We start from the raw sequence: 27198 nt of genomic DNA, 5'->3' as shown, positions 1-27198 counted from the left end.
ACAATCAGTAAAAACAGGAATTACTCATGAAGCCAGCAGCCCAAGAACCAGGCCAGCAAAAATAGGTGGGTCACTGGAGCTTTCTTGAAGACCTGCAAAGGGGCCTGACAAACCCCCAATGGAATGGAAGCTAATTGCAGAGGTGCGGGCCCACTACTGAAAAGGCCCTTTCCCCTTGTATTCTCCTTTGCAACTGCTCTTGGCAGCAGACAAGTGAGAAGGGCCTCTGCTAATTACTTCAGAATGAGAGCAGGGTGGTACCGGAAGCAGTCCTTCTGGGTCCAAGCTATTTAAGGCGCATACTACACCTGAAGTATTTGCCGTCATCTTTTTTGTTTTTATATTCCACCTGCCATGCAAATCTGCCACCAGGAGGGAAGATCATTTCTGAAAGATCATCCAGTTCTTCCATACACATTGGTCTCATATTCTTATGAATACAAAATCCACATTCTCATGGATTTCCCTTCCTTCTTAAAAGAAGGAAGTGATTAATGAACAATAGATGCTATCTGAGCAATTGCAGAGAGGCGTTGGGTAATATCACTGTATGGCTGTGATTCCCAAGAGGTGGGCTTTGACTCCCCCAGTATCCTGTGAGTGGATGTTTCGATTGTCAGAGCAATCTCTCATAGAGTTCATTTGTTGTTTGGATTCTTGCCTGCACGCTAGACGCAACAGACATTCCTTCTTCCTCACAGTTCATAACCATTTTACACCGACACAGATATCCAGGTTTTACAAACTGCATATAGAACAGAGGAGATAGCACCCTATGGCATAATTGGCCCTCTATAGCAGCAGTCAGCCCACAGGAGGGGTCCAAATACCCTCTGCACATGAGATTACAGGCCTCCACAGTTGCTGCTCTCTCCTGTATGCCAGACTGTAGATAAGCAAAGAATTTCATCTCTCAGGATTTCCTTAGTTTGTTTTCCCAAGGCTTTTTGGCAAGGGTTCAGTTGGGCAAGGATGGGCAAGCCTGGATACTATTACTGAGTCTGAAAGCCAGAATTGGGCACCAGCAGCTAAGAGGGGCTTTGGACATGACATAATACTGAGAACAGGAAGCACATGTAATTCTGACTTCCTCTTTTCCACACTTATTTGTAATGTCTGAAATTGAACTTTGTTATCTCCCACAGCGGTCAGATATGTAGAGCTTTACAACACAAGGCATTTTATGGTGTGCTCATTCCATTCTCATGGTTGTTTACAGATTCTTTAGATGACGTTGTGACCCTCCAGTTTCATTTCGGTTTTTAAAGAGCACTTTCAGTGAGTTTTTTTAGAGCTGAGGAAATGCGGTATTATTTGTGAACGTGAAAGAAAATGCTTTTCCCACTTGTGTATTTGTGCTATTCTGCTATATGACAGTGCCACCTAGAGGTTATGTAGTGGAAAAAAGCCCATAAACTTTTGAAATGGGGACAGCTGGTATATCTGACCACAAGGGAAGATGCAAAAGTGACATTTAGAACATTGCAGAGAGTGGAGGAAGGGCAAGAATCTCAAATCAACACACAAACCCCACATTAATTATATAATTCTTATGTCTAATACGATCGGGGCAAGGTTCATCTCTCTACTTCCAGGTTGTCTTTTCTACCATGGTGAACTTCAAAGGAGTTGCAACCTGGTGCTCTCCAGACGTTTTGCACTAAAACCCCACTGTCCCTGACTACTAGCCATGCTACCTGAGGCTGATGGGAGTTGTAGTCCAAAACATTTGGATAGCAGCAGGTTGCCTATTCCTTTAAACTTCACTTTGAGCCTAACATTTCATATATGTTGGAAAGCTTCAATAAAACAGAAACAGAAAAGGGTACCATTGTGAGAATGGGGAACATTTCTGCTTCTAATACAAGATAGTTTGCTGACAAAGGGATTCTTTGATGAGGTTTCTGTTGGGATCCTGAGAACAGCAGGGACTTCATGAATTCTATTTATTTGTGAGCCACTTTACAAATCAGTGAGAACAATCGCATGATGAAGACAAGCCCATGTGTTTAGAGATCTCTGGTTTCTGAACTCCACTGCTTGATACCAGAGATTGATGCTGGATTACTGAATATGTTATGAAGAATGAACATTTGTGGCTCAGAAGCCAGTATATTCTCCAATATTGCAGATGCAAACATTAGTCCCTCACTCCTATGCATCACATCCTTTTCTGCTCCTGAAATCTTTTGCAAGTACAGAAAGGATGGCTGTTTGCATGGTCTCCTGGCTAGTAACAAGTGTTCTCATAACATAAGGACATAACATAGGAAAAGCCGTGCTGGATCAGACTAAGAGCCTATCTAGACCAGCATTCTGTTCCCACTGTGGCCAACCAGGTGCTCCTATGGGAAGCCCATGAGCAGAACATGAGTGCAATAGCACCCTCCATTCATGTTCCCCAACGACTGGTGTACAGAGTCAAACTGTCTCTGTATACAGTTTGCCTCTGGAGGTAATATGTAGCCATCATGACTAGCAGCCATTGATAGCCTTGTCTTGTGATGAAAAAACCTGCAGGACCTTTCAAAAGAAATTAGCAAAGATGTGAATATCCATGCTCCCCCCGCCCCCGCCCCCGATTATGTTCTGTAATATTATGGCTATCTGGGGGTTTTACAGAGCTGTGCTTTTTGTTGTGCTTTGTTTTTAATCCCCAAAATATTAAAATTCTTTCCTTGGTATCTGTTATGCTCATTTCTGCATTAAAAACCGAGGTGAAATATACTTGTCTCTGTAACCGATAGGAGAAAGCTCATTTGAGACCCTTTATTTTCCCCCTGCAACAAAGAATGCCCAAAATAAAGAGATCAGTGAAAGGATATTATTTATGGTTGCCAGGTTCTGGCCTGGGGACAGTGCCTCTGCCTTTAAATGTGCAGAGGCACTGAGTGTCTGCAGCCATTGCTTCTCCTGCCCCATCTCCAAAACTGCGAGTCTCAGTAGGTCAGTGGACAAGAGGATCAGCTAGAGAACAGGATGGAAGCCACAGTGGATGCAGCCTCACAGCAGGTTTCTCCCAAGGCCGCTGAGATCAATGAGATTTACTTACTAACAAGTGTGGTGAGGACTGCAGCTTTAGTTAGTAACTCTATGTGTTCTTAAAGTGCAGGTAAACTCCCTAAGGGAGCAAACTCTAGGGATAATCCTGCCATCAGTTACCTTCAATAGGGTTTTGCCATGACTCATTAGGCATAAGACTCCAGCTATAGACTCAAGTCATTTTAACGATTCCCATTTCTTTTTCGAAAGCTCTAAGAGATCATTAGTGCCAGCCTTGTAGGAAGCTTTATGCTGAGAAAACAGCCAGTTCAATTCCCATCAAATTAAAGCAAGCCAATATGCGGTAGTGGTGAGGGTGTTGTATTAGGACCAAGGCTCAAATCCTCACTCAGTCCTAAAGCTCACCTCGTGACCTCGGGCCATTCACTATCTGTTAGCCTAACCTACTTCAGGGGGTTGTTGTAAAGACAAGGGGGGGGGATCATGTATGCTGCCCTGAACCCCTTGGAAGAAGGGTGGAATAAAAATGTAATAATTGAAAGTAATCTGACTGTCATGCAGTACAATATATACTTTCCCCAGACTGTAAAAAAAGCTACTGCTCTTTTCTCTCCTCTTTCACAGAAAGATGCGGGCTTGGATTTTCTTCCTCCTCTGCCTGGCGGGCAAGGCCCTGGCAACACAGGTAAGTATCATGCGTACCCCTAAAAATCTCACTTTCCTAGGATGGATTTCAGTCTTTAAGGGCACCCATTTGGTCAGTCATGAGAAAGGTGACAGTTTCAAGGTCCATATACACAATAGGAGTTGTCTCCTTTGGACTTGCACGGTTCCAGATCCTTTCCCCCCAATCTCCATGCCCAGAAAAGATTCATCCATTGAATTTCTGCCTGTCATGTAGCTGTCCACAGTGGCCCTGCCAGAAAAAGGTGACCACCTAATAAACAACCAACGTAGGAGTTATCTTCTCAACTGTTTGATGTGCGTTTAAAGAATGTATGGGTCAAACTGGCAAGATTCATATACAATTCTAGGAATGTTTATGGTATATGGAATATAGCAAGGAGAGGCAATAGCTGAGTAGGTAGGCATATGTCAGCCCAACCTGCCTGTCTTGCTTTCTTTAGGCTTTGGTCCTTTTCCTTGGTCCTTGCCAATGAAGAGAACTCGTGGTTTGTTGTACAGTTGTGAACTGGGGGTTGTTTGTGATTAACAAACCATGGTTTGTTAGTGCGGCTGGGTTCACAAAACATAGCAACCCATGGTTCAATGATAACCCATACTCAACTTGTACTGTGGCTTGTTGTGTTGTGTGAACCAGGTCTTCTTGTCCTAGACCTCTGCTTCTTCCATGTCTCATTCCTTGCCTCTGTATGCCGTTTCATCTGCGCCCTTCCTTCAGGCCCCTGCCACCTCCACACCATATGCAGATTTTTATTCAACCTTAAAATAACAGAGTTTGTAGTAACTGTACCATTTTAGAAACAGAAAAACTTGTAGGACGGTTACAGGAAGGCCACACAAATGTGTCTTTTAAGACAGAACACACCTGCATGCACACACATCAAAATCCATCTTTCTCAGAAGACTGTATTCAAAAGAACTGGTTGGTTGGTTTTTTTCATTTGCCCAAACCATGCCTCAGGAACAGGAGTCCAGGAAAAGTTCATAGGAAGGGGCCCACATTACTGAGCAGCAGGAATCCATGAATTGTAACTCTTTGACTTTGTAAGAGCATTACTCTAAAGCAGGAGTAGGCAATGTGGTGACCACAGGCACCAGGCACGCCCGGATACCTTTCTTGGTGCCCGCCAAGGTGTCCTACCTTTCCCACTTGGGGGGGGGGAATTAACACATTTCCTTACTGTCAGCTGGGATCACCTCTAAGGAAAGTATGGACCTGCGGCTGCTGCCACCTTCATTTCCCATGAATGCCATGATGGGGCTCAGAGGCATTCTTCAGAAATGAAGATGGAGGGCAGCTGCAGGCTAATGCTTTCCTCTGAAGTGCACTGAGCCAGCATGAAAAAGAGGGAGGGAAAGAAAAAGAGCTGAAAACCATGGGTTCAAAGAAGTTGTTTACTGGGTTGTGGCTCACACCACACCCCTGCCTTGCACACAGCTGTTTGGGTAGGATACTTGTCCATTGTGACTAGCCAAGCCTCCCATGGCAGCCATTTTGTGGTGATGCCTGTCCATGACAGGTTCTCAAATTGCCAAATGTGCCCATGGGACCAAGAAGGTTGCCTACCACGGTTCTAGAACAACCCTCCCTAACCTGCTGCCTTCCAAATGTTTTGGACTACATCTCCCACCATTGCTGACCATTAGCAATACTGGCTGGGGCTGATGGGAGTTGGTCCCAAACATCTGGCAGGTACCAGGTTGGGGAAGCCTGCTCTAAAACAGGGGTAGGCAGACAGTTGATCTCCAGATGCATTGAACTTCAACTCCCAGGATTACTGACATTGGCCATGCTAGCAGGGGCTTCTGAGAGTTGAAGCCCAAAACAGCTGAAGATCTATCTTCTGCCCACTCCTTCTCTAAAAGACAGACAGCTTGTTGGACATAGTTTCTCAGAAATATGGCCCACTATATTCTGTGGGTCTTACAGCTGTGCAAGGACTGGCGCCTAAGGGTCACTCCACACAGGACACCGTGCAAGATGTCCTGTGTGAAGTGACCCTCAGGTTCCAATCCTATGTGTCTTCCAAACACAAGTTGCAAAAAAGAGACTTGCATTATTTTCACACATGATGGTGCACATCAGTCCAGCCTCCACACTTCATTCCTTTCCCCCTTGTACACCCATGCAGGAAGAATATCATGTGAGAAGCGGCCCTAACCTATGCCATTACAAGCAGATCAGCCTAGGGCTGAATCCATATAGAAAGCAGTGGGAGGTGGAAACTCAGGAGCTTGCTGTGTGCACAGGGACTGGAAACTGGATTACTTTGATTCCTACTATGTGCTACAGGCAGTATCCAATGCAACACTGCCACTAATGTAAATTATGTTGCACTAGCGTAAACACCCTCTAGTGCAACACCAATAGCATTTGCTGGCATGACAGGTTTCCCTGGCAAACCCATCACACCAGCAAGCATTGCTGGCGTTGTACTAGAGGTCAACTTGGAAGCTAAGCAGGGTCAGCCCTGGTTAGTACTTGGATGGGTACTAACCAGGTACTATCCCGCCTGGGAATCAGGCTTCCGGCACTGAGCAGGGGGTTGGACTCGATGCTCTTGTAGGCCCCTTCCAACCCTATGATTCTATGATTTACATTAGCAGTAGCATTGCACTGGATACTTCTCTATGTCTTTAGCATAGGTGTGGGCAGCTTTGGGATGTCTGGGGGCCATTTTTTCCCTCCAGACCTCCCCACAACACACACACTATGCCTCACCCCTCCCACCACAGGTGCCAAAAAAGCAGGGGAAAGAAAAAAAAGAAAATGGTGTCCAGAGCTGCTACAGAGTGCCCAAACGGTCAACATTAGTTTGTTTGCAAGCTAATTTTGATCCTTTTGGCACTCTGTAGAAGCTCCAGATACCATTTTGTTTGCCAAAGAAAAGTTTTTTAAAAAATGGGGGGGGATTTCAGGGGTGGCGGGGGCTGCACTGGGGGCTGCAGGTGCTGCATGTACCCTGTGAGCTCCATGTTGCCCACGCCTGCTTTAGCAGTTGCACAACAGTGATAAGACTACCACAGTTCCCAACTTTCTAATAGAGGCGCTACCTTTTAGCAACAGCAGAAGGTCAAGACATGCACCATTATAGTTCATATCCTATTTCCCAATAGAAACACTTCCTGAGTTATATTTATGGTTTTGATTTATGCCCCACCCTTCAAATACATTACCAGAAGTTAAAAAAACAACATCCCATCATCACACACCATAAAAGCACTATGTACCTTTCACATCTTTTTTCACAACAGGAAAAAGTGGACAGATGCAGCCTTCTTTATCATCATGCTAGCCACACACACAAATCATTGTTGACTTTCTGCTTGTTAAAGACACCAAATGTCTGTGAGGAAATAAAGGTGGCAGGCCAAGGCCTGTTTGTCACCAAGGCAGAGGGCAGTATCTCCACAATGTTTTTATTATGTTGGGCCAAGGATACCTGAGGGCCTTCAACTTCGCTCTGCTGGCCGGTAAGGAATGAGATAAGAGAAGGCAGCATTCCAAAGCGAGGTGGTGAGATAAGGCGCTCCACTCATTAGGAGAGGGCCTACTTGGTCCGACTGTGGCAAAGGGACGCATTATGTAAAAAGTCGAACACTTTCCCCTAGTGATTTGACGGGGGACAGAAAGGAGGCTTGCGCATGCATGGTCACCGCAGTAGTTGTGGAGCTTTAGGTGTGACGCTCAGGCAAGCCCTGGAGAAAGAACAGTGAGTGCCAGAAGCATCCATACCTGACTTCCTTCTTTCTTCCTTTCTTACAGCAGGAAGCGCTGCCGGATGAGATGGAAGTCATAGAGGATCTTGCAACAGAGGTATGCAGTAATGCAGCATGGGCTCCCTTCCCTTTCTCTTTAAAGAGCTTTGTAGGGGCAGCTGGCAGACTTCACTTTCTGAGCATGCAAGTGCAGTTTTTATCCATTTTATCGTGATTTGAGAGCTTGTAGATACTGCTTGAAACAGATGGACAGTTAGCATCTTTTGGCTCTGCTTGCACCAGCAACAAGCCCAGCCTCTTTCTGTCTTTTCTCTCATACACAACTAGGGCTGGGGGTGGGGCAGGGGGTGGGGAGGATACACAATTTGTTCCCACATCCTTGGGACAGCGGGGCCAGAAACACCTACGTCAACCCGTCCACCACCACCGTTTTCCACATGGCATCCCCTTCACTTCATTCCATTCACTTCTGTAGAGCAGAGGAAGGGAGCTGTAACTGGGACAACTCTTGAGAGAAGAAAACCATTCTTCTCAACAAACTGTTGCAGTGTGGAAGGTGAAGCCAACTGTGCCCTCTTTCAAGATACACCATACCATTCCCCCAACTCCAGTGTTTTTTTTTCTCCTCTCCTGTAACAGTCACTCAGCATTCTATGTACATGAAGCATGCTTAGTCCTGACCAGGCTGTTTCCCCACCACCACCAAGTAGGTTTTTTCTAAAGATATTTTGTATCCCCAAACCTGCAGATACCTCCCTCTTATGTGTAGATGGTGACATTTGGTCTATGTAAGGATCCATACCCAGAGAATGGCCCACTTCACATGAAACAACAACCCAGGGTTTGTTTAACCAGGGCCGGGCAACTTGCAGCCCTCCAGATGTTTTGGCCTACAGTTCCCATCAGCCTTAGCCAGCGTAGCCAATGGTGAGGGATTGTGGGAGCTGTAGGCCAAAACATCTGGAGGGCCACAAGTTCCCCACCACTGGCTAGGTGGTTGTGAGCACAGCAGCATGGTGATGCACACTGCCCAATCGCTCCCACTGCAAGTGGATTTAACCCTGGGTTCTAGCTCTGCTTGTCTCTTGCCCAACAAGCCAGAATTCCTGGTTTGCGCATCACGCTTGCAGTGGGAACGATCAGGCTGTGTGCATTAGCACACTCACTATTCCAAGCAACCCGAGATTTTAAAAACCCTGGGCAGTTGTCATGTGCGAACTGGGCCAATTAGTTCACTATTGATGTGTATCTGTGTATGTGCACATATATATATACACATGCTTCATCACACAGCTATGGAATTCACTTCCGCAAGATGTAGTGATGGCCACCACTTTGGATGGCTTTAAAAGGGGGTTAAACAAATTCCTGGAGGAAAAAGATACCAATGGCTACTAGTCTCGATGGCTATGTGCTACCTCCAGTTCCAGAGGCAGTGAGTACACCAGTTCCTAGGGAACATGGGTGGAAGGGCACTGTTGCGCTCATGCCCTGCTTTTGGGTTTCCCATGGGTAGCTGGTTGGCCACTGTGTGAACAGAATGCTGGACTGGATAGACTCTTGGTCTGATCCAGCACGGCACTTCTTATGTTCTTATGTCATACACATTTCATTCACACGCACACGCACACGCACGCGCACACACACACACACGCACGCGCACACACTTGTGTGGATTCTAATACAACAATATGTGGAGGGGGGAGTGGCAAAATTTAATTCTTACCTAGAGCAGCAAAATAGCTCAAGCTTGGCCCTGCTTTTGTGACAGGAAGCTAACCACTGTCACTGGCTTTAGCATCACCGGCTAAAAACTGAAATGTGTCTCTGATGCTTGGCTTCCTGGGCTCTTATTGATGTGGTGGTGTGTCCCTTTAAACTGTATATTCTAATGACTTGGGTATGGCATCCACGCTGCCAAGGTCAGTAGCCATTCGGAACAGAACCATAACCGAGCTCATTCCATCTCTCTTCTCAGGAACCTGTGGGAATCAACCCAGTTCAGGTGGAGGTTGGAGAGTTTGATGAGCCCGCAGTGGAAGTGGAGGAAATTGTTGCTGAAAGTAAGTAGTTTTCACACCCAACACTTAACACATGACACTTTTTACATGTATATATAAAAGTGTTTTATGTGTGCCCGTAATATGTGTATGTAAGAACACATATTGTATACAGGTGCAGATACTGGGGACCTGGAATTGGCATTTCTCGCTATGTAATGTGCAGTGAGGTCCTTCTCTAGAGGACAAATAACCACAGAAATTCAAAATGGCACAGGAAGAGAACATATGCACATAACACATGTAGGGGTTCCACACACACACAAAGTGAGGGGAAAAAAATAAATTTCTGAGTCTTCCTTATAAGGAGCACCATTAATTAATTAATTAATTAATTACATTTATATCCCACCTTTTTTCATCCTTAAGGAACCCCTTAAGGTAGGTTGGGCTGAGAGTCTGTGATTGGCTCAAAGTCACCCAGTGAGCTTCCATGCCTGAGTGGGGACTAGAACCCAGATCTCCCGACTCCCAGTCCAACACTCTGGCCACTACACCACACTATTTCAGATTGTACTGGTGGTGTCTAAGTACATTAACTCAGAGGTTCTCAAACTGTGATCCACGGACCACCGGTGGTCCATGGACTCCATTCAGATAGCCCATGGATAGGTTGTGGAATATCTGTACTTGGTCCCGCACTTGATTACACTTTTTCCCCTGACGGTAGAGATTGAGGCCATTTTGACTGAGGTCAGATAATTGAACAGGCACTCGTGCAGTCTACTAATTTTTCCATAAACAATTTACCAGTTATATAGGCCCTTCTCAGCAGCCTGGCCTAGGCCTGACATTTTCATAATATGGTGCTGGTTTTGATGATGATCATGCCAGCGCTGAAGAAAAAAAGTGTTATTAAAATATGAGTTGTGTATGTGCTTTGATCTGTAGAACAACAACAAAAGATGTATTAAGTAATCTGCAGACATTTTGTTGTTACCATTGTAAAACAATTGGGAGTCAGAAATCCTTGCTGGACTACTTCAGATCACTCAGAGATCTACCAAGAAATCCCAAACTACCTTCTGCCAAACCCAGTGTTAAAGAATTGTACGTTTTCAGCCACTCTGTGTATGGAAATGGTGCTGCCCAATCTACCCCCACAGAAGCATACAGACACAAACCCTCAGCCATTCAGGTTTGGGAGCCAAGATGAAGGGATGTGGGGTCTAAACGGGGGTGGGAGTGTCTTGTCTTGAGAGCAGGTAAGCCAGTCTTCCCCGACCTGGTGCCCTCCAGCTGTTTTGGACTACAACTCCCACCATTCCTGACCATTGGCCATGCTGTCTGGGGCTGATAGGAGTTGGAGTCCAAAACATCTGGAAGGCCCTAGGTACACCTTCTCTGAGCTCATTCCCCCATTCCATCTCCATTTCCCTTTAAGCTGCAAATGGGCATTCCCCTTAGCAAACTGAAGGAACTTTGACAGGGGATTGGTCTCAGACAATACATGCCCTCCATGACATCTCCTCTCAGCCCAATACCTCCATAGGATGCTTTAAACTGTAAGTGGCATTGCTTTAAAGGACCACAGATGGAAGGGAATTGTCCTTACAGGACATGGTGTGTGTGTGTGTGTCCCTCAACCATGCAGTTATTTCACAGACATCCTTTTGGGGGCTTTATTAGCCAACTGAGCGGGAAAGACTTGAAGGACATCAGACAGTTCTATGGCGGCACCAGGTAGCAAGAAGGTACCATTCCAGCAGAAGAAATTGCTGCCATGTACAACTTAACAGCCAAATATTAGCTAAGGGGTTCTGGCAGTTTCCTAGTTGCTCCAGCCAGTGACTACGGTAAACGATTGGACTTAACTTTATATGTCTTGCTCCATAAACATTCTGTTAGCATATCCTAGTCTGATGAGCCAAGCAAACACTGAGCTGGATGGTTCAGGCCCTGCCGTGGGTAAAAAGGTGGAATCCATCTCTCCATGACTAGTTCTTCGGGTTTTTATGAAGCACTGCTGATGCCATTTTGGCTTCTAAAACTGCCCTTCTGGTCTTTCTTGCTTAGACCCCTGCCAGAACCATCACTGCAAGCATGGCAAAGTCTGTGAAGTGGATGAAAACAACACCCCTATGTGTGTGTGCCAAGATCCCTCCAGCTGCCCAACCAGCACTGCAGTGTTTGAGAAGGTGAGCAGAAGCTTTGGAGTCACCAAAGGGATGAGAGAATTCAGGCAGTACCGCAGACAGACAAAAGTGGAGGCCTCAGGAATGCAGTGACAGCTTATGGCCCCACTGGAGGTGGAAGTGGAGCAGAGTGGTTGCTGCATATCTGAGGTGGCTCCCAGTAGCAAGTGCAATGTCTGGTTAGGGTGGATAGGATTCGGGGTAGAACACATAGTTATGTACCATGCTGGTATGCTACCATGTACAACACTAGCAGTACCTGCCCCAGTAGGGGTGTGTTGCAAGTACAGAACCATGTGACATGATCCAACTTGACTACGTCAGTGGAAACTGCAGATGTTACTGGGAGAAGCATGGGAGCAATCATGGGGTAGTGACAACATGACCACTCCAGGAAATGTATAAATACGGCTTCATTTATAGGTTTAAACATAGTTCAGCTTGGAAGCATCCAAGATGATCCAGACAGATTTGGATGAAGAAGGGTGTATGTTACCCAAAACATTATATCAGATTCTTGAAGATTTGAAGCCACCATGTTCCCTTTTTCATCTGGCTAGTGAAATTTGTCCAACCTAAGTTATGTATGTTTCTGTTAGCTGCAGTAAATTGGATCACTGGAGGAGAGTATTGAAGGAGGAATGATTTGAACATCAGGAAAAACTTCCTGACTGTTAGAGCAATATGACAATGGAACTAGTTCACTAGGGAGGTGGTGGGCTCTCCCATGCTGGAGGCATTCAAGGTGAAGCTGGACAGCCATCTGTCAGGGATGCTTTGACTTAGATTCCTGCATTGAGCAGCGGGTTGGACTCGATGGTCTTATAGGCCCTTTCCAACCCTACCATTCTATGATTCTATGATCACTTCTGACTTCCCTGGACATAGGCTAGTGTCAACTTTGCCTTTGTTGGACCAGGTCATTGAACAGTCAAGGGTGGGGCAGCTCCAAGAATTCTAGGATAAGATGGATTTTTCTGGACCCATACCAGTCAGGGCAGTGTTAGGGATTGAGTCCATGTTGGTTGTCCTGGTCAATGATCAACATCTAGAGATGGGCAGAGTGAGTAACACTGCTCATTCTCCCAACTTCTCAGTGGTTTTTGATAACTGCTGACCGCCAAGTCGTTCTTGACTGCCCAAGACAGATGGGAGTGGGAGGCACTGCTTGGCAGTGGTTCTTCTCCCACCTGTGGGGTTGTTGGCAGAAGGCAGCAGTGGCGGACTGCTACCCTGTCTCCTGGGATTTGTTCTGTGGGGTATAGTAAAGTTGCATCTTGAACCTAGTGCTCTTTAACATTCTATATGCAGCTGCTGGGAAAGATCACTTATTACTTGGGAGTGCACCCAGCTCTACTTTGCATTTTCTTTAATTCCAGGAGCAGCAGTTCAGTCCTAGAATGAATATCAAATGGGCTGGGTGAGGATTAATTCAGACGTAACCAGCATTTAGCTAGCATATGCCTAAAGGGTTGTTGATTTGCCTGTCCTGGATGGGGAGAGTGACAGGTAGGTCCATGCTACACAGGAACACTTTTTCCTTTCTAATGCAACTACACTTTTCCCACAGGTATGCGGCACTGACAACAAGACCTATGACACCTCCTGCCACTTCTTTGCCACCAAATGCACTTTGGAGGGAACCAAGAAGGGACACAAGCTCCATCTGGACTACATTGGACCTTGCAAATGTAAGTTTTCAACCTTAGGGTACAGAACAATCCAACCAGAAAGTAACTCATCAAGCACAGCCTGTATCCAGCCAAGAACGCTTTTATCTTCCAACAACCTAGTATGTCTATCTCTAACCATCAGCATGGTCTGGAGTGGTATGAGATGGCTTCTAATTAGCAAGTGTTTTCCTGGCTTTTCCTTGCCCTGGCTCACGGTATCTACAGCTGATCCATCTGGCTTTACTATGTTAGGCATTGGCAGGATGTTTTTTATTTTGGCTTTATGTGAGTCCTAATTTTAAAGCAAGAAGCAACTGCTTCAACCAGTGTAAAGAAATATGTTAAAACATATATACACACACACACACACACACACACACACCAGGCTGTAGAACAGTGGTGGCTACCACGTTGGCAAATATGCCACTAATCAAGTTAAACCTAGATGATTTTTTTTAAAGCATCAGCTTAAACACTGATCCCATCACTGATGGGTGATTGAGTTAGATCAGCCTTCCCCAACCTGACACCCTCCAGATGTGCTAGACTACAATTCCCATCATCCTAGCCAGCATGCCCAGATTGAGGAAGGCGTTAGATAACTGCTTTCCTCCCACTGCTGGGTACATATGTGCTTTGATATCCATGACATGTATGTTCAAATGAATGGAGTTCAAGGGGTCTCTCACAGATTAGGGGAACAAGGATATCTCTGCTCTCGCCTGGAAGGTTAGATTCGGCTGCTTGTGGAAGATGTTAAACCGATACCATTTCTTGTTTGTTATATAAAATGGGAAAAAAAGTGAAACGTAAAAAGTAAAAATCATCAATCAAATGTAATTTTCTAAAGTCAATCCTACAGGCTCTCTTGATAAACCTTACTCTAACTCAGGGTACAGAACTTCATTGTCTTGAAGAGATTTGGGGGATGTTTCTATAGGGAACCCTAGACTGACCACTTGCAGAGTGGATCTTTTTGCACTATCAGTAATGGGACAATAGCTGGACAATAGTTTTGGCTGAAGTGGCTGTAAACTCTACAAGTGACGTCATGATCTGACGTCTCTTTCTAATAGTCTTCCTGCCGTTATTAGGCGGGGTCAAGGGTTTCTTTGCAATGGGCCTTTCTATGTCTAAATACAATAGAAGGACTTGTCTTTTACTGTGACTGGACTGATGGGCCTCTGGTTGGATTTCAGTCATTCCTGCCTGCCTTGATGCTGAGCTGAGTGAATTCCCCCTGCGTATGCGTGACTGGCTGAAGAATGTACTGGTCACCCTGTACGAGCGTGATGAAGACAACAACCTGCTGACCGAGAAGCAAAAACTCAGGGTGAGCGAGTCCCCCACATAAGCACATCCTCACAGCTTTATGCTGCATGCTGAAGGGGAGTCTGCCTCTATCTTGAATATTCAGGATCGAGATGTACTTATCCTATCCCAGCAAGACCAACACTGTGCATGCTACTCTCTATGGCAGGGGTGTGGAACCTACAGCCCATGGGTCTAATCCGGCCCACGGAGGTTCTGCATCCGGCCCACGGAGCCTCCTTGGGTTGGTCCAGGGGCAGGGCTTGGCCTCCAAACCCCGCTGCTGGAGGAATCCCTGCTATTATCTCCAATCTGCAATCGGAGATGACAGTGGGGATGAGTGTGGTGGGGGACTCAGCCAATGCTGAGAGGAATGGCTCAGCCATCCAAAGAACATTTCACATATTACACTGTTGCTGTTTTTAAAAAGTGAACCTAATATAGACAGATAGATGATATATAAATCTAGTGTATACCCAAAAATATAAGTTCTGAATGGAGCAAACCTGTGTCATACCAGTACACCCATTAGTGCCAGGACTGGCTGTGGCAGATCCAAGTATACACTTCTGGCAATCTGCCATGTAATGCGCGACACGAGCTGCTCAAACATGGACGGGCTGCTCCTACATTCATAAAGCCTTTCCTCATTACATTCACATTACATTTGTATGCCAGTACATTCCACCAGATGGAGACTTCTCTTGGGACGGTCAGGCATGCACTAAGTCTCACAGCGTCATATTTCTGCGAAAAATCCATGTAGCACAGCTCTGCAGCTCTTCTTTGCCTGCCCCAGGATGAAGCACAGGTATGGGTTTTCTCCAAGAGAGGCTCCAAGTGCAATCCCAGACTAATTTTTTTTTAAATGCAAATGATGTCTTGCTGAACAGGTGAAGAAGATCCACGAGAATGAGAAGCGCCTGGAAGCCGGTGACCACACAGTGGAACTGCTGGCTCGTGACTTCGAGAAGAACTACAACATGTACATCTTCCCCGTGCACTGGCAGTTTGGTCAGCTCGACCAGCATCCCGTTGATGGGTACGTCCCTGTGTGCTTATAAAGAAGACAGGTTTGCTTCCCTGGCCTATGGCAAAGCCTAGCATAGTCAAGTCACCGTTGCATTAGGTCACAAGCAAAATTCGTCATTTGACACCATTTGTCGCCAGCGAGGTTGAAATAACAACCTGGGACAAAGGAACCAAGTCCCCAGTCTGTCTTAGGCGTTCATAGTCTGTATGTGACTTGGCATCATAAAAAGGAGATGCAGTATGGCTGGTACGGATTGTGGCAACTTGTTGACCATGGCAAATGGGTACCTTCACTTACTACAGGACTGTGGCAAAAATCCAGAGTTCGGCTTCCAGCACGGTAAACACTGCATCCTTCAGATTCCCAGGATACCTGACTTTCATTAAAGTTTATTTATTTATTTATTTGATTTCATTTCATTTCATTTCTATACCACCTAGTAGCCGAAGCTCTCTGGGCAGTTCACAAAAAGTAAAAACACAGAGTGCAGCATAAAACAATATAAAATATGAAAGCTGAAAACCACAATACAACGGTACAACCAGAATAAAACCTAGCAGCAATGCAGAGATTTAAAATGCAGATTTAAAACACCAGAGCCAAAAGACTAGGAAGCAAAAATGCTAAAATACTGGAGGAATAAAAAGGTTTTCTCTTTATAAAATAACACTTACGGTCTCAGATATGGTGAGGGTGAAGTCTGATAAAGGCTCTGGTACAAGAGGTGTGTAGAACCACTTTCAACTAGAGGGCTGAATACTATTTCAGAGAAGTTTTCGGGGACCACATTCTAGTGGTGGGGGAAAGGCAAAAGCGGCAGGGCCAAAATACTAAAAATACCAGCATATTTTAGATTAAGCTCTTACCGCCGGTAATGAAGCATTTCGGCCTTCTAGAAGGACATGGTGGACAGGGGAAATGCAGAAAAGCCAGGAAACCGCCAAACAATTGGTGGTTGGGGGAAGGGAGTGGGACCAGTGGAAGGGGGTGTGGGACCCCAGGAGGGCCAGATTTGGCCCCTGGGCCTGAGATTGCCCACCCCTGGGAGAGAGGTTGCAGTGCAGCCTTATAAATGCATCAGCTCTTTAAGGATTTGAGTTGGGGCCCTTCTCAGCATTAAACCGCCATCACAATAATGTATTTCAGATCTAGATAATGTGATGTTTGATAGGGAAGGAAGGCCCTATCCTTTTTTCAGTTTCTCGGGTAGCCAGGAGACCTTCTGCCCAACAGGAGATCTTGGGTATCTCTTGCTGAGGTCTGATTCATACATTTCCCAAGTGACGTGAGTGCTGCTTCCCAGTGGCTGCATCCCAGCTGCCCTAGTAATATCTGAAATGGGAAAAATCATGAGAGAAGGATAGAGCACATGGGAAGTTCCTACATTCGTGTCCCTCTCCACTTCCCTTCATAGAGTGGCATGGGGTGCAGATGTAGGAAACTGGCATCCATGTTTCTCAGGTCATATATGAATCAGGCCTCAGCCCAGTACAAAAAGAAAGCATTGCTATCAGACACAGGAGGAGAGGAAGTGAGCAGTCCTAGTGGCTTGAATTGCTGCCATAGATTGACCCAGCACTGGGTAAGACCCAACGCACAACTGCCATTGTCTTAATTAGACAATGAACACAGCACGTACAACTCTTCCTATTGAACAGACATGGAAACTAGCCCAAACACAGGAAAAATACGAATGGGTGGAAGTGGTTGACCAGAGCAAGGGAATCATTGCCTTGCCCTTTCCTACAAGGTCCTTTCATAGCTAATCCGGGGAGGGGGGGTTCCACCAGTGATTTACTTCGAGCCAGCTGCGTGTTGAGGTCGTTAGGGATACATGAGGTCGTAGCCATCCAGCAGCCGCCCCGGAGCTTATCAGGGAAAAACCAGATTTCCTGAGACTGCTTAAAGTCCAATTCTTTTCCTCAAGGCAGGTTCTCAGAGGTATAGCTGTAGTGTGCCCCAACCCCCGCACTGACCTCGGGTATGCTAGCCCTGCCCAGGGGTGTGTTTTTCACTGTTAACACCGGTCAAGGGGTGTTTCCTGTCCCCATGTTTCCCAGCACAAACCAGTTGGTGTCTACTCAGAAGTAACTCCCATTGTGGTCAATGAGGCCTGTCCCCTGAATGCACACATCAAAATTTACAGAGATCCCTCTCACCTGTCATAGCAGATTTTAAAGCACTAATTCCCTAAAGGCTGAAAAGCGCTTTACCGAACCTGCAATTCTTCGTGGCTTGGTCTATTGCCTTAAGAAGTAACAAGTTCACACCTTCGTTATAGAGATCCTGTGGTTCAAAAGGGGGCTGGTTTCCCATTCCTCTCCCCCCTCCCCTTTCCCAGCACAAGCATATGTGTATCTACTCGGAAGTAACTCCCATTTTGCCCAATGGGGCTTGCTCCTGAAATGCAGGTGCATCTGGACTTTCAGGAGAAAGTGGGTGGGAGAGGGGAGAAGCCTCTCTTATTGGTTGAGCAGACCCTGCCAGTCAGGTGACCTTCACTACAACCCCCACCCCCACAGGGAAGCGATTTTTACTGGTGCGGAGCACTTGCTCGTGGAGCCCTGCATGGGCCAAAGCAAAGCAAAGCTGATTCCTTTTAAAAGACCCAGTACTCCTCCATTAGCTTCTCCTTCCGTTGTCGTGGAGACATGGTCCTGCTCCAACTTGCTTGCTGTACAGCATTTTTATTCAAGGGAAATGTTGAGGGGAATTCTTTCCACTCTAGTGAAAGCTGCAATCTATAACAGCCTTCCTCAACCTGGGTCCTTCCCGATGTTTTGGACTGCAACTCCCATTAGTCCCAATCAGCATGGCCAATGGTCAGTGATGATGGGAGCTGTAGTCCAGAACATCAGGAGGGACCCAGGTTGGGGAGGACAGGTCTATGGCATAAAGAGCGTTTCTACATGAGGCATTTATTGTATGGTTGCCATTCCCTACTCACGATTGCTCACGGGTTCTTTACACATCAATGTGTCCCAGAAAGTTTCGCTTCGGTTTTTAAGCAGCACTTTCAGCAAATTTTTTTTTTTTAGAACAGGGGAAATGTGGCATTATTTTAAAAAATGAAAGAAGATGCTTTTTTTGCTTTTGTATTTGCGCTGTTCTGCTCTACCACAGCACCACCTCAAGCTTATATAGCAGAAAAGCAGAAAAGGAAACGCTCTTTGTGTGGTGCTCAATTCTGCGACGAAACCAAAAGTGGATACAGTGGATTAGCAGCCTCATGTAAAAAAGCTTGTACTGGGTGTTGTTGTGACCACCTCGATGTTTCTTTCAGGTATCTGTCCCACACCGAGTTGGCCCCACTGAGAGCTCCCCTCATCCCCATGGAGCACTGCACCACTCGCTTCTTTGAGACATGCGATCTAGACAACGACAAGTACATCGCTCTTGAGGAATGGGCCAGCTGCTTCGGCATTAAGGAGAGTAAGTAGCATGCATACATCCCCCGCTGTAGTTGGGAAGGGGCTGGAGGCGAAGGGGCAGCCCTAATTCCAAATATCTCAGGATGGTTCTAGAACACTAAGGAAAGGTAGGCAGGTGTTTCTGTTTGTGACACAAAGTGCTAGCAATAGCCAACAGTGCAACCCTAGGCACGTCTACTTAGGAGCAAGTCCCATTGAGTGCAATGGGACTTACTTCCAGGTTCACGTGAATGGGACTGGAGCCTGGGTACCTGCATAAACTGGCACAAATGGTGATACGCTGGATAAGCGCTGGGCTCGGTGAACACTCTGGAACTACCTGACACCCTTCCCCTGGCAGTTTTATTTCACTTGTTGGCCACTCTTCTTTCAAGGAGCTCTAAGTGACCTTACAGTTGATTGCCAGATTGTCTCCCTACCAGGCAACCTGCTTCATTTTAGCAGCAGAATTGGATTCAAACCATCCAAAGCCGAACTGGATTCAAACCATCTGAAGCAGGAGTGGGGAATGTATGGGCCTCCACATTGTTGGACGGAAACCCCCATCATCCCTCACCACTGTTTATACTGGCTAGGGCTGATGGGAATTGCAGTCCAACAACATCTGGAGGGCCACAGATGCCACACCCCTGATCTTAAAGACTCAATGGGCCAGTTCACACATCATGATAAGCCACCCTGAAAATAAGCTACGGTGGGTTGGTTGTTCACTCACTAACCCCTGTTACCCCTGACAATCAGGTGGTCTGTAGCTTGCCATGGCTTGTTTCCCCCTTAGCCCTCCCACACATTCCTGGCATGTATCCCATGGACCTTTGCAGCACAACCGCAGCAGCCTACTCTGCTACTCCACTAATGAGTAGAGTACTCGTTGTTGTTGTTGTTGTTGTTGTTCAGTCGTTAAGTCGTGTCCGACTCTTCGTGACCCCAGAGTACTCATTAGCAGAGTAGAATTCATTGCGCAGAATTTTATTTTTTTTTCACCTTCAGGTATTCATGCATTTTTTCCACCTTCAGGGAGATTTGCACATATTTAGCATTGTTTTTTTTACTTTAGAGGAGATGTACAGAAATTTGACTTTTAAAAAAACATTCAGGGAGATTTGCACAAAGTCACTAAAGTGCAGCAGTTACTGTGCTTGAGTGAATTTGTGCCACTCTCCCCAAAGGTTTTTTTTAAGGTAATTTTGAAATATGTGAAATATGAAATGTGAAATATGTGCAAATCTCTGAAGGTGGAAAAACATTAACATTAAATTTGCAAAAATCTCCCTAAAGGTGAAAATTAAAAAAAAAATGTGTTACTGTCTAGGGAGGCGACAAAGTGGAGGAGTGAATTGACTAGTGTCATTTCAAGACAAAATAGAGAGGGAATTTCATTAGGGAGAGTGACCAGATTTTTCACCAGTCTTACCAGACATCTCTGCAGCCCTTTCTGACAAGCCAGGCAGAAGCATTGTGCCAGGTTCAGACGCCATGACAAGCCACCCTGAAAACAAACCACCCTGAACAACCCAGCAACAAGCCATGGGTTCTCAGAGTGGCTTGTGCATGGTTAACAAACCATGCTGAGGAAACCGCGCCTGGTTCGGATGTCACGAGAAGCCACCCTGAAACAAACAAGGCTGACAGCCCACCATGGGTTGTTGTGTCTTGCAAACCAGGCTGATGGGAGTTGTCAGCCTAAGAGCTGGAGGGCCACAAGTCACCCACGCCTGCCATAAACCAACCAGCTCTATGCAAGTTAGTGATCTTTCCGAGCAGTCTTAGCTTTCTCATCCCTCAGTATGACTGTATCCTGCAAAGAACTAGACCAGAATCTTGCGTCTGTTAGCCACTGATTTATAGGTAATAGCTAATCTAATCACTGGAAAAGAATTGCACTGTTGATTGGTTTCATGCACAAGTTAGCACAGCTGTTCTTATGTGATGTCTTTTTTCTTCTTCTTTTACAGAGGATATTGACAAGGATCTTGTGATCTAAATTCAGCAGCTTCTTGATCTGTTCTACAACTCAATGTTTTCTTTCATTTTTAACAATTTGAGGGGTTTTTTGGTTGTTTTACCGGGGACAAGGTGCTAATATAGATCTAAACTTATATATTAACGGTGCTAAAAAAAAGAGACAGAAAATTGTTAGTAGCCTAATCTATACCACTAGATTACTCTGCTCACGCACTCATCTTGTGTGTTTCTGTTGACCTTTCGATTTGATATCAGTGAAAAAATCTACTTCTGTTTAAAGTATCTACCCCTTCCCCTGACCCATTCTTTTTCTTTTTTTTCTTTTTTTTAAATCTTAGTAGGTTTTGGGCTATTTAAATCTCAGGCAAAGGAACACCGGACTAAACTCCCTAATTTCTAGAAGGCAAGTAAAGGAAGGTGTACCAAAAAAGGGCGTTGGGAGACTGGGCTTTACTAAGTCAAGCAGTGCAATTGTTTTAAGAAAGTTTAGATGACCTGGATTCTGTTCACTAGTAGAATGGAAAGAGAGGGCAGTGGGAGAGGTCTGCAAAATTCAGCATGGTGACAACAGAAATTCCACAGTTCTTGAATGTAACAATAATTGGGCACAGACACACACAAAAGTCATGAAAACAGAGACGAACTGAGATGTATGGAAAAAAATAAGTCTCAATACTCCCCCACACCTTTAAAAATAAAAAGTTAAAAATGCTACCTGCTTCATTACTACTCAGTGACTGTATTGTTTGTTGCTGTGTTTACCATGCCTTAAAGTTAGATTTGGTGCTTATCTATGTTTGGTTGTGGTTGTTTTTTTTCCTGCTGTGATTTGTTGGTAACTGAAAAACCAGGCTGAGGGACAAGAACATATTTCACCATATTATGTCTCCTCCACATGGCCATTTGAAAGTTCCCATCCTGTCTTTGGGAATTAACTGTGGATGTGATATTTCTACGTTAAAAAATATGTTTGGTGTAGATTAGTCAGCATTTGCATTTTGGTTGGGTCTGGCGTTTTTTTAACTGGGGGAAGGATATCATCCTAAGACTATCCTGAGTAGCAAAACAACAAAGAGATCTCATAGGCTGAGACTCCTCTTATTTCTTAATGTTCTCCTGGCATCTTATTCATACGAGATGCAGTGTTGCAGTGTGAGAAATCTGGTGGATTTCTCATTTCTAAAAGACAGCTATTTGAAACCACAGTGCTAAATGAGACTGAAATGAGCCTATAGTCTCCTCGTACATTTCTAGTCATCCTCATCTCAAGGGGGTCACTTGTGAACCCTTCTGAGGGTTGAAATTTTATTTTTTTAAAAAATGTTTTTATTTAATTCATAGCTGCCTTTCAAGACAAAGTCTTCTCAAGGTGGCTTACAACAGAAAAAGTAACATTCAATATCAACAAATTATAAAACCACCTTAAATTTAAACAGTTTATAGTAAGCCAGTTAAAATAAAATACAGTTCGGGAAAGTAAAGGCAGCAAATACAATCCAACCTTTTCGATGTTTTGGAAGTCCTCTTAAAAGCAACCATAGAAAGATCCAGCCATATGTGTCTTGTGAGGGAATTCCATAAGGTGGGTACCACCACAAAGAAGGCCCTTTCTCTAGTGCCTGCCAACTTTATTGATCTTAGTGCCATCATGACATTTGGAGAAAAAACTCCAAACATAGATGTGAACATTCAACACATTTAATAAAAACCAGCACATCTATATGTGAGTGTGGCATAGGAGAATGAGCTAACTGGGAATAATCAGCTCTATGCCTGTTCTATTGAATACAGCTGAGATCCTTTTCATTAAGTTCCAGGTGTGTATATATGCCCTCAGTCTCTTTAGTTAAATGAGATTTAGCATGCAATCCTATGCATGTTCAGACAGAAAAAAGTCCTACAACTCCCAGCATTCCCCAGCCAGCCATACTGTAGGACTTTTTTCTGTCTAAACATGCATAGGATTGCACCCTTAAACACTCAGGGCCTATCTACACTCCAGACTTAGATCGGCTGAGCATTACCTTCTACATCCCATAAATCACAGGAACTGTAGTTCTGCGAAGGGGCTAGAGACTTCTAACACAGAATTCTCTGCTTCTGTACCAAACTACAGTTCCCAGGGCCCCGTCTACATGGCACCGCTTTCACCCTTCACCTTGCCGCAACTGCACAGCATTACAGCTTTGAATTAGCTTCTGCTAGGATACACTCGCGATTTACTGCGGGCTTCCCTAACAGACTCCACCATGCCTTTTCTTTTTTTTTGCCATTATACTTTAATGAGCAGCTGTGCAGTCCCGTGAGCGTGGGGGTGCAACACTTCAGTGGCTGATTTGTATTTTAGGGGTTCGGTAGTGTCTTTCCCTCCCTCGTCAGTTAAAAATTGGTTGTTCTGTGCTCCCTTATTTCCACGCCATCTGTTTGTCAGTTCCCCAGCCCGAGACGCTCACAATGGTTCACACTCACAAGCATGAGTGGTGCCTGCCTACCCATCGCTCTGAAATGGTGGCCGGAGCAAAGATGGTCCTCCCCCAAGACCCCCCCTCCCGGCCCTTGGGCACTGTGTCCAAAAGCAACTACAAAATGCAAAGTTGGTTTGGGGAAGGGACAGATGGCTCGCAACCGCAGGGAAACCTGCAGCAAACGAAAAACATCGCAGCAAAACGCCTCCTTGGAAATCTGCATTTTCCAGGAGAAAGCAACGGATGGCTGTGAAGTGGCGACTGTGTCATCTGTCCCTAGGGACCTTGACTTGCAGCCACCGCAGAGTAAAAGGCTCGTGTAGATGGGGCTCAGGACTCTTTGGGAGAAACCATGACAGTTAAATTGATAAATAAGAAATTAAAGTTTTTCATGTAATGCCCTCAGAGTTTAGCCTACTCCATATGAGTAGGTATGTTCTCTACCTATTTCACACACACACTCAATTTTGACAGGGATGATTGAAAGGAAAACACTGAGCAGTTGGTAAGCAAGAGCTACAACCAACTTCTGAAAAGATTTTGTTAATACCGTCGTCAGAGGACTTGTCAAGATTAGAATGAGAAAAAAAAATGAGGAGGGGCTGCAGCTCAGTGGTAGAGCACGTGCTTTGCATGCAGAAGGTTCCAGGTTCAATCCCCGGCATCTCCAGGTAGGGCTAGGGCAAAATCCTGCCTGAAACCCTGGAGAGCTGCTGCCTGTCAGTGTCGACAATACTGGGCTAGATGGACCCAGGGTCTGACTCAATATAAGGCAGCTTTCTGTGTTGCTATGATAATAGAGTGTACCTATGAACCATTGATTTCCTTTCTACGATGGGAAGGAAAAGCTTGTCTCGTGTTGCTTGGGATTATTCACAAAGAACAGTGCATAATAGCTTGTTCTGTCCTCATGTGTGTTTCACAAAGAAAAATCTCTAAAATCAAACTGGGGGAAGGATATCATCCTAAGACTATCCTGAGTAGCAAAACAACAAAGAGATCTCATAGGCTGAGACTCCTCTTATTTCTTAATGTTCTCCTGGCATCTTATTCATACAAGATGCAGTGTTGCAGTGTGCATGACAGGCGCACCTCTCATGGAAAACAAGGTACATCCCAACCTTCAAGAAAACATATAAAAAATCTCCACCAACACCACACAAGCCAGTGGAGATTTCTGCAGTCGAATATGGCAGGGCGATGGCAGATCAGTCCAAAGAGACCTTAACCTAAGGGTACTTCTGCTGTGGCTTGTAAAAGGGGAAGTCGCACCTTTTCCTCGAAGTAGAGAGGAGGTGTGAAGACAGTTCATGCCTCTCTTCATGGGGAAGACAACATTGGACTCCCACTTCTCACATTATACCAGCAGTGCAAACACAGGAAACACAACTTGCTTGTTTTTGCCACATGTGACTCTGAAAGGGTGGAGAGGAGTCCTTGGAATTCAGACAGCGTTTCTTCTCATGCTCTCCACCTTCTGATTTTCAGGCATACTAAGGCTTTCTTCACACAGAGCTTTTATCCTGCAATTGACATTGCTCCTTCACGGAAGTTGGCGGGCTCTTTACATGACGCTGTGACCCTCCAGGGCGTCTCCTGCACTAAATGCCCTTTGTTCCGTTTTTAAATGGATTGCAGATAATGAGCTATCAAATTACCCCCGTTGTGTTCCACTTCAGTTTCCTCCATGAAAAGAGGGAAAGCGGCAAGAAGAGGAGCGAGATCAGCGAAAGATAATGGAAGACTCAGATATGGGGAGAAGGAGTGGGGAAAGGAATAGGGATGTACGAAATGACTTACCTGTTTCGTTTCGTGACATCCATGGTGGGGGGGAGGCGTTACGCCCCTCCCCCTGAAATCCTCGACGGCCAGCCAGCTCCGCTCTGCAGCAACTCCACAGAGCCACCGGCCAGGGCCACCCACAGTGACATCCGGCCACTGCTGGGCTGCGCACGGGTGCAAATGGCGGCCGCCGTAGCCACTGCCATTTGCGTCCCTTTTTTTCCCCATGATAGGCTAAGTAAATATTTACGTAGCCTATCACAGCAAAAAAAGGGAACACAAATGGCGGTGGCTATGGCGGCCGCCATTTGCATTCCCTTGTTTTTGCCGTAATAGGCTACGTAAATATTTATGTAGCCTATCACGGCCTCCTCAGGGACGCAAATGGCGTCCCTGTGTTAGCCGTGATAGGCTACGTAAGTATTTACGTAGCCTATTACGGCAAAAAAAATACGTAAGTATTTACGTAGCCTAGCATGGAGAAAAAAAGGGAACGCAAATGGCGGTGGCAGACGCGGCTGCCATTCGCAAAGCAGCGCAAATGGCACCAGGTAGGTGCTCTGTTTCGCGTGCCTTTCATGGGGTGGTGGGGCAGGGGGGCTTCGTTCCACCACGGATTTTGGGGGGCCGAATGCACTGACATTCGGCCTCACTGAGATCCGTGGCAGAATTCTCCGCCATCCCTAGAAAGGAAGCCGGTGAAAAAGGGAGTCGTCGTCATCCTGCATTTAAAACCGAAGCAGAAAGCCCTGTTTTAAATGCAGGATTTTAGGCTGGTGTAGAGATGCCCTAAAAGTCATGGGAAAGGAAAAGAAACTCAAGAGTTATACAAACAGGATGTTGGCTCTTTTGGTCAGTACCAAGACCTGGAACGTTTGCTTGGGATTCCCATGACCATGGTAAACAATTATGCCAGCACTCGTTAATCAAGGACATAAAACTGTCAGGGCTCATTTCCAGCTACCTAAATCATCTCATTTTCATCTGTGCTGGCATTCTGAACAGTTCTGCTTTCCTGGACTAAGTGAAGAGTTCATTCACCAAGGCTGAGGGTGCTTCCACTCACTTACTTACTTACTTACTTATTTATATCCCGCCTTTTTTCTCTTGCAAAGAACCCAAGGCGGCTTACATTATCCTCCTCCTCCTCTCCCTTTTATCCTCACAACAACAACCCTGTGAGGTGGGTTGGGCTGAGAGTCTGTGACTGGCCCAAAGTCGCCCAGTGAGCTTCCATGGCTGAGTGGGGACTAGAACCCAGATCCCCCGGCTCCCAGTCCAGCACTCTAGCCACTACACCACACTGGCTCTCACACTAGGTGATTATTCTGGAATAGCCACACTCCATTCTCTCTTTTATGATGGGCCATCTATAGGACACAAACACCCCCCCCCCCCGTTTTCCCCATGGTTCTTGCACCTTTTCTCAGATAGCAGAAAAATCCAACTTTAAAAGAAAAAATAGAACGGAGCAGAAGTGCAGACTCCACAGGCGCCGATGGTTTGCAGTGCTGCTCTTCTATTACGATTTGGAACGAGGTGTGGCTTTGATGCGTGCAGTGAGATTTCACAGCCTGAAGACCATGCTGACACCTTTTATTCCCTCCTCATGTTGCTTCCCTTCATGCCCGCTTTCTATGCTTGCCCCCCTGAGAAGCACCTGCCCTGCCAGAGCAACGCAGTGAAATGTTTCCTTTCTTTCATTTAGGAGCACAGGAAGCTGCCTTATGCTGAGTCAGACCCTGGGTCCATCTAGCCCAGTATTGTTAAGACTGACCGGCAGCAGCGGCTCTCCGGGGTTTCAGGCAGGCTTCTTCCCTTGCCCTACCTGGAGATGCCAAGGATTGAACCTGTGACCTTCTGCATGCCAAGCAAGTGCTCTACCACTGAGCCATGGCCCCCTTGTAAATATATCCTGTATTTTCTTTTTAGTTTT

At 45.7% G+C, this 27198-nt stretch overlaps 1 protein-coding gene across 1 annotated transcript in view; it reads left to right on the top strand.

Annotated features, from left to right (window-relative positions):
• The window catches only part of SPARC (secreted protein acidic and cysteine rich), a 35647-nt gene extending 13655 nt beyond the window's left edge, over positions 1 to 21992 (top strand). Inside the window, exons 2-10 of the mRNA XM_084839196.1 lie at positions 3628 to 3688; positions 7454 to 7504; positions 9386 to 9470; positions 11484 to 11605; positions 13173 to 13293; positions 14475 to 14608; positions 15480 to 15628; positions 18903 to 19051; positions 21006 to 21992. Coding sequence (XP_084695322.1) covers positions 3632 to 3688; positions 7454 to 7504; positions 9386 to 9470; positions 11484 to 11605; positions 13173 to 13293; positions 14475 to 14608; positions 15480 to 15628; positions 18903 to 19051; positions 21006 to 21034 — 897 coding nt within the window. The 5' untranslated portion in view covers positions 3628 to 3631 and the 3' untranslated portion in view covers positions 21035 to 21992. The remainder of the gene's footprint in view (positions 1 to 3627; positions 3689 to 7453; positions 7505 to 9385; positions 9471 to 11483; positions 11606 to 13172; positions 13294 to 14474; positions 14609 to 15479; positions 15629 to 18902; positions 19052 to 21005) is intronic.
• The last annotated feature ends 5206 nt before the right edge of the window (positions 21993 to 27198 follow it).

The sequence above is a fragment of the Heloderma suspectum genome, chromosome 2 (assembly GCF_057233095.1).
Source record: "Heloderma suspectum isolate Gila_16-S chromosome 2, 16-S_ref, whole genome shotgun sequence".
Taxonomy (NCBI): domain Eukaryota; kingdom Metazoa; phylum Chordata; class Lepidosauria; order Squamata; family Helodermatidae; genus Heloderma; species Heloderma suspectum.
The sequence above is the reverse complement of the archived record's forward strand: the minus strand, read 5'-3'. Positions and strand labels throughout refer to the sequence as shown.